Below are 12,052 nucleotides of genomic sequence, written 5' to 3' on the forward strand. Positions count from 1 at the left end.
TATTAAGCCTAAAATGTGTTTTAATCTATTGATTAGGATTGTATGATCTTTGAATAATATCAGTCTTTAAATGCAAGATATTTAAAGCATGAACCTGATGTGAACCTATACTTACAATAGTTCTACTTTAGCACAATCAAATATTCGTCATTATATCTTTAGTTGGACTTCAGCATTACTAATGCACAATTAAAGTGCATTAAGTACAAAATTGGTTGTTCCAATTTAGCAGACTTTAAGTATTCCAGTGTAGTATACCAAAAGGACAATTTCAGCATATTTTTATTAGATACATAAATATTTAAATGTACATTAGTCAACATTTGAAGCAGATCAAAAAAGTTTTTGGTTCCAAAAATGCAGGTAAATTTTAAGTAGCCATAGCAACTTATTCCCTGAACATAACCTGCTCCGGAGTAGGTTATGTTCCAGGGTTAGTTCACTTCAGCACTATCAGCGCATACGTGATCTACTGACAAGACTCCATGTGGGCATGACAGATTGCGCTCCTCAAAGTTGTCCTAAGACAAGAACGCATTTTGGTTTTAGGTTTTAGGATGACTTTGATGAAAGGTTTTGATCCACTTCAAATGTTGACTGCTGTATTTTAAATACATTTTAGTATACTTATTTTTCACAAGGATTTACTGTAGTTAAAGTAAACTACAAATAGAACTACATTGAGAAAGAAAAAACATATTGCCTCCTTAGGTAACTTCAGTGAATTAAAAAAACAACTATCTAACAATATAAATTACATTTAGTCATTTAGGAGACGCTTTTATCCAAAGCGTCTTACAAATGAAGACAATAGAAGCAATGAAAATCAACAAAAGAGCAATGCAAGTGCTATAACAAGTCTCAGTTAGCTTAACGCAGTACACGTAGCAAGGTTTTTTTTTAAATTTTTTATTATATAATAAGAAAACAGATAGAATAGAAAAAAAATAGAGCAAGCTAGTGTTAGAGGCCTTTTTTTTTTTTTTTTTGCTTTTTGTTAATTGTATAATAAATAAAAAGAAAACAGATAGAATACAAAAAGAATAGAGAAGCTAGTGTTGGTTTTTTTTTTTTTTAAAGAAAACAAGTACTTAGTAAATGCAAGTCTAAAAGGGGCATTTTTAAAAAAAAAAAAATTTTTTATTAAGAATAGGATTAGAATAGAGAGTGCTAGAGTTAGAGGGTATAAAATAAAGATGGAAGAGATGTGTTTTTATCTGATTCTTGAAGATGGCTATAAGGACTCGGCTGCTCGGATTGAGTTGGGCAGGTCATTCCACCAGGAGGGAACATTTAATTTAAAAGTCTGTGAAAGTGATTTTGGGCCTCTTTGGGATGGCACAATAATGTGCCGTTCTCTTGCAGAATGCAAGCTTTTAGAGCCCATAAGTCTGAAGTAATGAATTTAGGTAGTGTGGTGGTGGTTTTGTAGGCAAACATCACTGCCTTGCATTTTATGTGAGCAGCTATTGGTAGCCAGTGCAAAGCCAGGTGTGACGTGCATTCTTTTCGGCTCATTTAAAATTAATCTTGCCGCCACGTTCTGGATTAATTGTAAAGGTTTGATAGAACTGGCTGGAAGACCTGCCAAGAGAGCATTGCAATAGTCCAGCCTGGACAGAACAAGAGCTTGAACAAGGAGTTGTGAAGCATGTTCCGAAAGAAAGGGCCTGATCTTCTTAATGTTGAATAAAGCAAATCTCCAGGACTTGGTAGTTTTAGTAATGTGGTCTAAAAAGTCAGCTGATCATCAATCATAACTCCAAGGTTTCTGGCTGTTTTTGAAGGAGTTATGGTTGATGTGCCTAACTGGATGGTGAAATTTTGAACAATGGGTTTGATGGAACCAAAAGCAGTTCTGTCTTGCCAAGGTTGAGTTGAAGGTGATGGTCCTTCATCCATCAAGAAATGTCTGTTAGACAAGCTGAGATGCGAGCAGCTATCATCAGATCATTAGGATGGAATGAGAGGTAGAGCTGAGTGTCATAAGCATAGCAGTGATATGAAGAGCCATGTTTCTGAATGACAGAACCTAGTGATGCCATGTAGACAGAGAAGTGGTCCAAGAACTGAGCCCTGAGGCACCCCAGTACTTAGATGTTGCGACTTGGACACCAGACCTCTCCAAGATACCTTGAAGGACCTATCTGAAAATTAAGACTCAAACCACTGGAGTGTGGTTCCTGAGATGCCCTTTGCCAATAGGGTTGACAGGAGGATCTGTTGGTTAACCATGTCAAAAGCAGCGGACAGCAAGATAAGTATAGAAGATTTGGAATTTACTATTTACTAATTTAATTAATTGAATTTACTAATTTACTGTATATGGCATAGCTTAATCATTCATGAATGAACAAACTTAATTAGGGTGACATGACAGCATCGAATCTTAACAGGTAAAATTATTCTAAATAAATCAAAAACACCCTAATTTATATAACCATTTCAAAACAGTACATTGGTTCATTTATATGAACCATCGCCCGATGCATTTTAGTTAGTTACTCCCCTACACTGGTATTCTGTTTGTGTGTGTTTTATACAGTTTTAGAGAAAGATGTGAGAGTGAGATCTGCCATCATATATGTCTTTCTGTCTCTCTCTCATACACACACACACACAGAAAAATACAATCGCACAAAATGTCGCTTGTTTGATGTCACTGCTACAACCTGTGCCCCTTAAACTTTAAAATTAAAGGTCCTCCACTCACCAAAAGGGCACATGAAGCAGCTCCTCTGGCATTTATCCATGTCTGTCTTTTAATATTATACTTCATAAAAGTATTCCTCAACACAGGTTCATTGCAAAAATGTGCCTGGTAAATATTAAGTTGCTTCTTAAACATTTCATGACACTTTTAAAGTGAAATTAAACATAATGCTTTTTTCATGTTGCTTGTAATGCATATTGTGGCAATTCAGAAATGAAATGTCCATTGAGACATTTCAGCTAGAAACTGCAGTTAATAGGTTCGGTTTAGTAGTTATCCAAAAATGTAGGTAGAGGCATGTTTTTCCAATGAGCCTAGGTTATTATTCCAACTCAGGTTAGGCAAACTGGGTTTATACTTTTCATTTGAATCTGTTTCCAATTAAATTGTTTAAGTCGCAAAACAAAAGTTTAAGTAGCACAAAACTTGCAGTGATTAATTTCCTGCCCCTTCCAAAAACTAAAAAGACTCTTGTGATAAATTTATGGTAATTGCAGGCCTTTGTTTGATGGTCTCATTGTATAAACCTGTTCTGTGTTTCACAGTTCATCCAAAGCTCCATTCCACAGTGTGGACCGATTTAGATTATGGAAATGTTTTCTTTTGTTTTTCTCTCAGATTCAAATGCTTTGCTTTTTCCATTTGTGTCTCTCGACATATTCTTTCCTCATCTCATCTGTCTCTCTCACTCTATTGTGTGAAGCATGCGAACACATATAAGCTCCCTAAAAAGATCAATGTTACATCCCAGTCACAATAGCATTGATTATCTTATGCTCTCTCTTTCTTGTACTCTCTCTCTCATGCTTCTCTGATATTCGTGTGTGTGTGTGTGTGTGTGTGTGTGTTTTGAACTTTTGCTTGAGTTTGGTTGACTGTCCTGTTATTATCCTGCTATCATTAACCTTCGTGGCATTTATCAAAACACCTTAATAGCACCACAAAATGTCACTGGGCAAAAGAAAAAAATCTTATGAGACACATAATTGTGTCTCTGTGTGCATAAAGTAGATTCCTGGTGTGTGTAAGTCCATTAGAGGGGATGTTGTGCATCACAGGCATGTGTCATGAGCAAATATCAAGTTGTCTCAAGGGTTTTGATCCCCTGCATCCATTTTCGAACATGAAGAAATTTATCCACAAGACCTTTTTAACGATTTACACTGTTTTGCAGTCAGCGTACACTTAATATAAATGCACACAGGCTTTAATTTTCCACTGAGTTCAAATACTGCAGAAATATTTTGAATAATATATTTTTGTGTCAATAAAAATTGAAATATTGAAATAAAGTGATTGATGAACAAAATATAATACAAATAAATATATATTAAATATATTTGAAATAATACATGTTGACACTGTAAAGTGTTACATATATATTAATACCTACACAATGTCAGTGTACACCACAATACCCACCCAATACAAACACCTACACCACCAATCAATCAATATATATATATATATATATATATATATATGTGTGTGTGTGTGTGTGTGTGTGTGTGTGTGATTAATCAGAAGAACATAAGCATCATGTTCAGATATTCAAAGAAATTTGTTTGTTATCCACACTATCTTAGCATTCACTTATATAAAGAACAACTTTTTCTTTTTTTCACTTTGGCCTTGACTTACCTCAACTAGAACACCAAATGAGTACTTATTAAGTGATTAGTGTGAACACAAGAGTCTATCTAGAATGTTCTGCCTGGACTTTTGGCATTCTGAGGCCAAGGCACACCATCTGCCACACACACACACACATACTCAAATACATACAACAACAATCTCACACTCTTACAGCCAGTCTCTCTCTAGCTGCAGTGCAGCTGCAGTCTGTTTTTAGCAGTTTGGTCTGCCAGATACAGAGAAGAGGGAAGAGAAAGAGAGGGAGGCAGGCCAACAGGTGGAGAAGAAAGGTGGGAGAAATGTGAGGAGGAAAACAAGGTGACTGAAGAAAAAGGAAATGGGAGAGGTTATGTGTTCTGTTGCCTAGCAACCAGCATTGTTCCATCTGGGGGGATGTTGCAATTTTACTGCAAAGACCAGATTACATCGTGTCAGGTGAAAGTGATTGTCTCACATATACACACACACAATATCTGTGCAGATAGACTTTCACTGAGACTACTTCTCTTACAGATACGTGCTAAAACAAACAGACATGTGTGTGTGTGTGTGTGTGTGTATGTGTGTGTGTGTTGGTATTTGTGGTTTACGGGGACACAAATTTGTTTAATGACATGGGTATGACAGAGGTATTACAATTTGAAGGTGGTTTATGAGAACACTGCCTATGTCCCCGTAATTCAAAAGGCTTAAAAAACATACTAAATGGTGTTTTTTTGAAAATCTAAAAATGCACAAAGTTTCCTGTAAGGGGAAGGTTTAGAAGTAGGGTTGGTGTATAGGGCAATAGCACATACAGTTTGTACAGTATAAAAACCTATGGAGAGTCGCCGCAAACCACAATACCAACGTGTGTGTGTGTGTACGGATGAAGTGATCAATGCTGCACACAGATCAGACACACAGGGATCATTCGGTTGTAATTAATCTGTGATTGTGTGTGCAACTGCTTTTGCATTCATATTGAAGGGGTTTCGTGTAATCAAAGTCATCTGTGTGTACCTGTGCTGATTGTATGTCACAACAGACTAGCTATATGCTGCCTTGTCTCTCTTGTGTCTTTTAATGGGCATATCTACAGCACTCTCAGACCTCTTAGATTGTGGCTTAACCATTTGTTTGGTCAAAAAAGAACTGAAGACAGTTTAATAAAGAGATTCATCCAAAGAGGATGAAAAAGAGAGAGAGAAAAACAGTGGGGCCCAAAAGTTCACCAAAAAAAAAAAAAAAAGAAAAAAAAGAAATTAAAAATCAATTTTAATTTCAGGATTTTTAAAAACTTGAAGAAACTATGTGCACAATAGATGCAGTTATCAGTGTCAAAATGTTTGAGATGAGTTATTTTTCTAGCTAACCTTATGCATATGTGAGTGCAAAATGTATAGAAGAGTATTTAGGAAGGTTATTTACTAAGGTTTGCGGTTGTAAATGTACTAATATTTGTCCATTATTTAGCACACCAAAAAAGTATGTCTTAACCCATCTTGTGCCTGGGTTTTTAGTAGATTACACACAATTTTTCGACTCTACACCAGTTTGCACTTCTCTTGGTAGATTGTATTAGTCATTATGAAAATTACCTGACTGTGTCTGTGTTCTTTAATTTGTGCAATGTCAGTAGATAAATCATAGAACTTTGACACTTTTATAGGATTGTGTTCTCATGCTAGTTTGCCCTCTTTAGTAAATCTGGCCTCAAATGAATGAAAATTTTCAGAAAATCTAAACATTATACTGTATATATACCAGAACATAACATATATACATACAAGACTTTTTTTTTTTTTTGAAAGATGTCTCACCAAGGCTGTATTTATTTAATCAAAATATAGTAAAACAGTAATATTGTGCATTTTTTGTTTCCTTTTTATTTTAAAAATGTAATTTATAGAAATGTATCCCTGTGATGGCAAAGCTGACTTTTCAGCAGCCATTACTGCCACTTTCAGAAATCAGTGTGATATACTGATAAACATTTCCTATTATTATCAATATAGAAAACAGTTATGCTGCTTAATGTTTTTGTGAAAACACTCACTGATACAAAAGAACAGCATCTATTTGTAACAGAAATCTTTTGTAACAGATGTAAAAGTATTTACTGTAATCTTTGATCAATGTAATGCATCCTTGCTGAAAAAAAAAAGGTAATAAAAAAAACAAAATCTTACTGACCCCAAACTTATGAACAGTAGTAAGCATATTAGAATGATATATTTAAAAAAGTACAATTCCAGTACTGTTTCTCACATTTTTATGCTGATAATATAATTAGCAATAATAATTTAGAGAAATGCATTTTACTAGACTTTTGGACCCTACTGTATAGCTGTACTCATAATGTCTTCCACATGACACAGGTGGTCTCTCATTCATGGCATATCTTGCCTTTCTCCTCAGCTCATCTCCAGTGATGCAGACGGGGCCATACAGAGAGCTGGGCGATTCAGAGTGGAGAACGGTTCAATAGATGAGGTAACATACTTGTTTAAATGTGTGTGTGCGCACTGTATATAATGGATTGCAATAGACTCGAAAGTGGCTAGAGGTTAAACAGCCCTACAATTATTGAAGCTCTTTTGACCATGAAGAGATTCAACAAGGTTTTGAACTCATTCGCTTGCATACTGATGGCTGCGGGTTCAAGTCAGTGCAGCATTGCAGGCACGGGGGCGATACGATGTATGTAAATACATGCGTAAGAAGTGAAGGTGGATAGGAAGAGGAGCACAGATTAAAAGAAGTGGGAGGAAGGATGAAGAAAGGAGAGAGAACAGATGTATTCATCTGGCAGTGAGCAACAAATCAAAACTGCCAGCTTTTGTGTTTTGTGAGCATGTCTGTAGGTGTTTCAATGAAACACACATGCATCAGCGAAAAAAAACACTCGAAGCCTAGTGATTCAATCAGTCCCCAGTGTTCTTGCTCTCCTTTTCTCCCTCCATCCACTTGTCCTTTTCATTTCAAGCACCAGACTGTAGCTATGACAACCTCCAATGCTTTATCCCACCAAAACAGACCTCTGATTGGTTGTTAATGATTTAGGATAGGCTGTCGCCATAGTGATTAGGGTTCTTTTGAGTATATAGGGGGGCTGTTGTTTTGTTTACAATTTGTCAGCATGAAAATATCAATTGGAATTTGTGCTGGAAAATGATGGCATTTTGATTACTGGGTGAGCAGATGTGTGACATGTTTGTGTTCGCATGTATGTGTGTGCCTTATGACAAAGCAATAAAAAAGTATTAGTTTCAAGCTAGTTGGCAAAACAGTCACTTGCCCTTTTGAGCCAGTGTTGTTTTGTGGCTGAAATTTTATACTTCACCCATTTTTCTGCATTTTGGATACAAAGATTTGTATTTTATGACCTATATGTTTAGGGTGACTATAAAACCTATTTTTCTGGACATGACTTTGCTGGGATTTCTAAATTACCTAAAATGTCTGGGTTTTGGCTTTGTTTTCCTTTTGTTTTCATAGTTGCTGAAGGTAATGAGTGAAAAGCAGTTTGACCAATAGAGTGCAGGCATTAGCTGCGTTTACATTATAGATTTGCACAAAGCGTTTGCGATATTTGCTATATAAATGTCAATTAAAAAACTATTGTGAAATTATGGTGTTTCCAGTAACCAATGTTATGCGACTAAAATGTAATTTGTTCCTCTCACGTTAAGTCATGACAAGTTTACTCTAAGTCACAACACTAGCCATTATTTTTAATCGAAGGAGACGTAGGTGTATATCTTTAGCAAAGCAGCGCGCAGAGTCGCTTCTGGAACGTGCCGCGGAATGATCATGTGAGTTTTACGTATATGCCAGGTAACCTGTAAATGCAAAAAAACTGTTTTCTATTACAGTTTGGTGAAATATTCCTTTTTCGAATTGCCTGAAAAACCACCTCTTATTAGTGTAAATATATTTTGCAATATATGGGAGTTTTTGCGAAATTGAAGTGTTTCCATTGGGCGTGTTTTTAATTCGCAATTTCAGTTTGCACAAATACACCTACATATAATGTATGGACAAAAATGATGCATTCTCACCCTATTGTTTGTTGCAATTTTTGTTGGTTTGTCTCCAAGATAATATTATCTAGCTGGCTAACATAGAGATTTTCTTGAATTTGCAAGAATAATTTGTGATAGCCTTGATCATGGAAGTAAAAAAAAAAATTCAAAAATTAATCAGTAATGTTTTACATATGCCATCACTTTCCAGTCAAAAAGTGACGATGAAATAAAATTACAGCTGTATTATTTAACGTTCATTTAATTTTTTTTTTAATAAACAAAAATTGTAAAGAAAACGTTATATTTTATATATTAAATATAAAGTTATATTTATATATCAAACATAAATATTTATATATGTACATATATATAAAATCTGACTGATCTTGGTTAAATTCTTGGGGGACTTTTTTGTAGGCCTCTGACTACACACCTGGAACATGGAGGCGAACTGACGTCCATTTGGAGAACCCAGAATATCACACCAGATGGTACTTCAAGTACTTCCTGGGAAAAGGTGGGATTCCACTGCCAAGTATAGAATATGCACACACACACACACACACACAAACTTGCAAATTCTGTTGTATTCACATACTGCACATGCACACATATCCATGTTGGGATTTGATTTCTTTTTACTCAGCAGAGCATAATGAAGAGAATAACACCGTTTTGAGTCTATGGAAAAAACTTGAATTACATAGGGAATAACTGAACAGATTGAGAATAAAGTAGGGTTGGGATTTGAGTTCTTAATAAGAACCAATTCCATTTTACCATACCATTTGCCAGCTATATGCTTCATCACTCTTTTTTTCTTGTCTTTCTTTATCTCCCTTCCTCCCACAAAAACGAACTCTGTTGTTACCACACATTTTGAGGCAGATGCTGCATTATGTCTCTTTAATTGATTTAAATCACTGCAAATACCTTTCATTCAATGAGAGGGTGATTGAATGAGAGAGGGGGAGAGAGACCAAATATGCTTCAGAGGAAGGGTGGAGATGCAGAGACAGACCAGATCTTGTCTTCTAATTGGATTTCAGCCTCTCTTCATTTGTCTTTTGTCTCTAAACCTGGTCTGTCTCAGTCCAAAATATTCTCTTCAAACAGCAGGCTTCCATCCCTTCCTTCCTCTTTCCCTCTTATTCTGATGCGCTAGGAATAGATCTAAATAAACAGGCATCTTCACAGTCACGTCTCTGAGGACAGTTCAGATGGTCACAGCACTTTGGTGTGGCATCTATCAGCAATATTGCACAGGCAGCACATCAAGAAGGAAGAAAAGAAAATAGCTCCAAAAAATGTTATGTGCAAAGATTTATATGCATCAACCAATTTTTCCGTGTATGTTTGGGGTCAGTAAGAGACGGCACACTATATTAATGCAAAATGACAGCAAAGACATTTATAACGTTGCAAAAGATTTCCTTTTATAATAAATGCTGTTTTGTTGAAGTTTCTGTTTATCAAAGAATCATTAAGTTTCCACTTCTTTCAAAAAAATCCTTTCATTCTGTAGTTCATCAAAACTACGTGGGGACGGATGCAGAGAAGAATCCCTTCTTCCTGTCTGTGGTTCTGTCAGACCAGAACAACCAGAGGGTCCCACAGTATCGAGCCATCCTGTGGCGCAAGACGGTGAGTCAGCCAGTGACAGGTAACAGCATGTGTGTGCGTCACTTTTGCTCTGTGCAGTGACTCACATTACAGATTGACCTCTTCATGAAGCGACTCTACATTGTTTGGCTCTGTTGTCACTAAGGCCAGCATGTGAAGACTAAATGACTAAAAAACCCTGAATAGCACAGTGACACGGTATTAAATGTCACTTTCCTATGAGCAACAAGGTCTCGGTTATAAAACCCTGTATCGTAGCCTCCAGCAATACTGGCTTGCTGTCATGTTATGCCATGTCATATTCCGCTTCATATTCGTATAATTTACAAAATGTGTCCTTCCCCTTTAGGGTACTCTAAAAATCAGCCTTCCATACAGTCCGACAAAAACACTATCAGTCAAATCTATTTTAAGGTAAGTCTGTTTATAATGCATCCTGCTTGCCAGTGAACAAATGCACATGCAAACATTTAATTTGAGTGAAATAGATTAGAATGCATTGCATTCATATGACCCTTTTGCCCTCCAGTGCCATGAACGTGGATCGTTTTGAAAAGGGCCCGAGGGAGATCCTTAACCCAGAGATTCAAAAGGTGCCCACCCATACCTGTCAATCAACATCACGTCTGCTCTGTTAATTACTGTCTGTTTCTGCTCTGGTTTGTTGTTCTGCTTCATAATCATTCAAACGCAGGCGCTGTGTGAGCTGCTGTTGCTCCAGAGAGCTTTGCCTTTGTGGAAATGTGTGCCGCTAATCAAAGGCCATTGTCAGCAGCATTCAGATATTTGAATGCATGAACACGCTCTCTGTAATGTTTGTGTAACCCACACTATTAGTGCTCCTAACTGGTGTTTAGAAATGTAACATCGTTGAAAAGTGAATAATTTATTGTACTGAGATATAATTCATGTTTTGAACTGTTTTTTTTTTTGTTTTTTTTAATGGTTGGCAGGACTTACTGGTGCTGGAGGAGCAAGAGGTGTGTACCGTCAAATGTGTGTATGTGTTTGATTTATGTATGCAATGCGAATAAATGACCTTCTTAATGATTTCTGTATCAGTTTGTTGATGAATTCCCAATGTATACTCATCACATATGTTTGTATGTTCTCACAGGGCAGTGTAAACTTTAAATTTGGTGTTCTTTATGCCAAAGATGGACAGTTGACAGATGATGAAATGTTCAGCAATGGTGAGCACAGAAGCACTCCTAATATGCCCATAATACTAAATATTTAGTTTGTTTCCTTTCTACTGTCAATATTTGTGCTATATATGCACACTGTTAAATAATAATTACCAATACCCAAATAGATGTAGATTTTTCTATTTGAATGTTGTTTCAATCAGAAATATACCATATTAAAAATATACAATGCAATTAATTAAATTCACCTTCATTTTAGAATATGCATGTGAACAGCATAAGGCAGCTCCCTTGATGTTTGTTAAATTTAAATGAATGCTCTGTGTTCATGTTGGTTTTGTATTATTTTCTTTTTTTCCTCCAGAATCAGGAAGTGAGAATTTTGATAAATTTCTGAATCTCCTTGGTGACACGATATGTCTGCAGGGCTGGGCAGGGTATCGAGGAGGACTGGACACTAAGAGTAGGACAAAAAAAAAAAAAAACATCTTTACAGATCAACAGAGGATTTTTTTTTCCCCTTTCAAGTGAATTTTCCTTATTCATGTCCTCTCTTTATCTGTTTAGACGACACTACAGGAATAAATTCCATCTACACAGTCTATCAGGGTCACGAGCTCATGTTCCATGTTTCCACCATGTTACCTTATTCTAAAGAGAACAAGCAACAGGTAAGATAAAAAAACACATAAGCTATAAGATGCACAGTATATCTGTACCATATTGTTTTTTGACTAATATATATATATATATATATATTTATTTTTTTTCACTACCATTCAAAAGTTTGGGGTCTTTTATTGTACATCATATTGTTGTGCCTAAATTCACTTGTCGCATTAAAAATGACTAATTTTACTTTTTAATGTTTTGATTTTAATTTACTTAGACAAAATAGTATAGAATTTGAATATGTCATTTAT

At 35.9% G+C, this 12,052-nt stretch overlaps 1 protein-coding gene across 10 annotated transcripts in view; it reads left to right on the top strand.

The window, feature by feature from the left end:
* The window catches only part of garnl3 (GTPase activating Rap/RanGAP domain like 3), an 81,195-nt gene that overhangs the window by 26,951 nt on the left and 42,192 nt on the right, over positions 1 to 12,052 (top strand). For all 10 annotated transcript variants that reach the window (XR_009271295.1, XR_009271292.1, XR_009271293.1 and 7 more), the window contains exons 3-11: positions 6,749 to 6,823; positions 8,776 to 8,875; positions 9,884 to 10,002; positions 10,331 to 10,395; positions 10,511 to 10,574; positions 10,935 to 10,961; positions 11,099 to 11,174; positions 11,494 to 11,592; positions 11,697 to 11,800. Coding sequence is in view for 6 of the 10 variants with exons in the window: in XM_058775501.1 (XP_058631484.1) it covers positions 6,749 to 6,823; positions 8,776 to 8,875; positions 9,884 to 10,002; positions 10,331 to 10,395; positions 10,511 to 10,574; positions 10,935 to 10,961; positions 11,099 to 11,174; positions 11,494 to 11,592; positions 11,697 to 11,800 (729 nt within the window). In the remaining 4 variants the exon portion in view is untranslated. The remainder of the gene's footprint in view (positions 1 to 6,748; positions 6,824 to 8,775; positions 8,876 to 9,883; positions 10,003 to 10,330; positions 10,396 to 10,510; positions 10,575 to 10,934; positions 10,962 to 11,098; positions 11,175 to 11,493; positions 11,593 to 11,696; positions 11,801 to 12,052) is intronic.

The sequence above is a fragment of the Onychostoma macrolepis genome, chromosome 05, assembly GCF_012432095.1.
Source record: "Onychostoma macrolepis isolate SWU-2019 chromosome 05, ASM1243209v1, whole genome shotgun sequence".
NCBI lineage: Eukaryota > Metazoa > Chordata > Actinopteri > Cypriniformes > Cyprinidae > Onychostoma > Onychostoma macrolepis.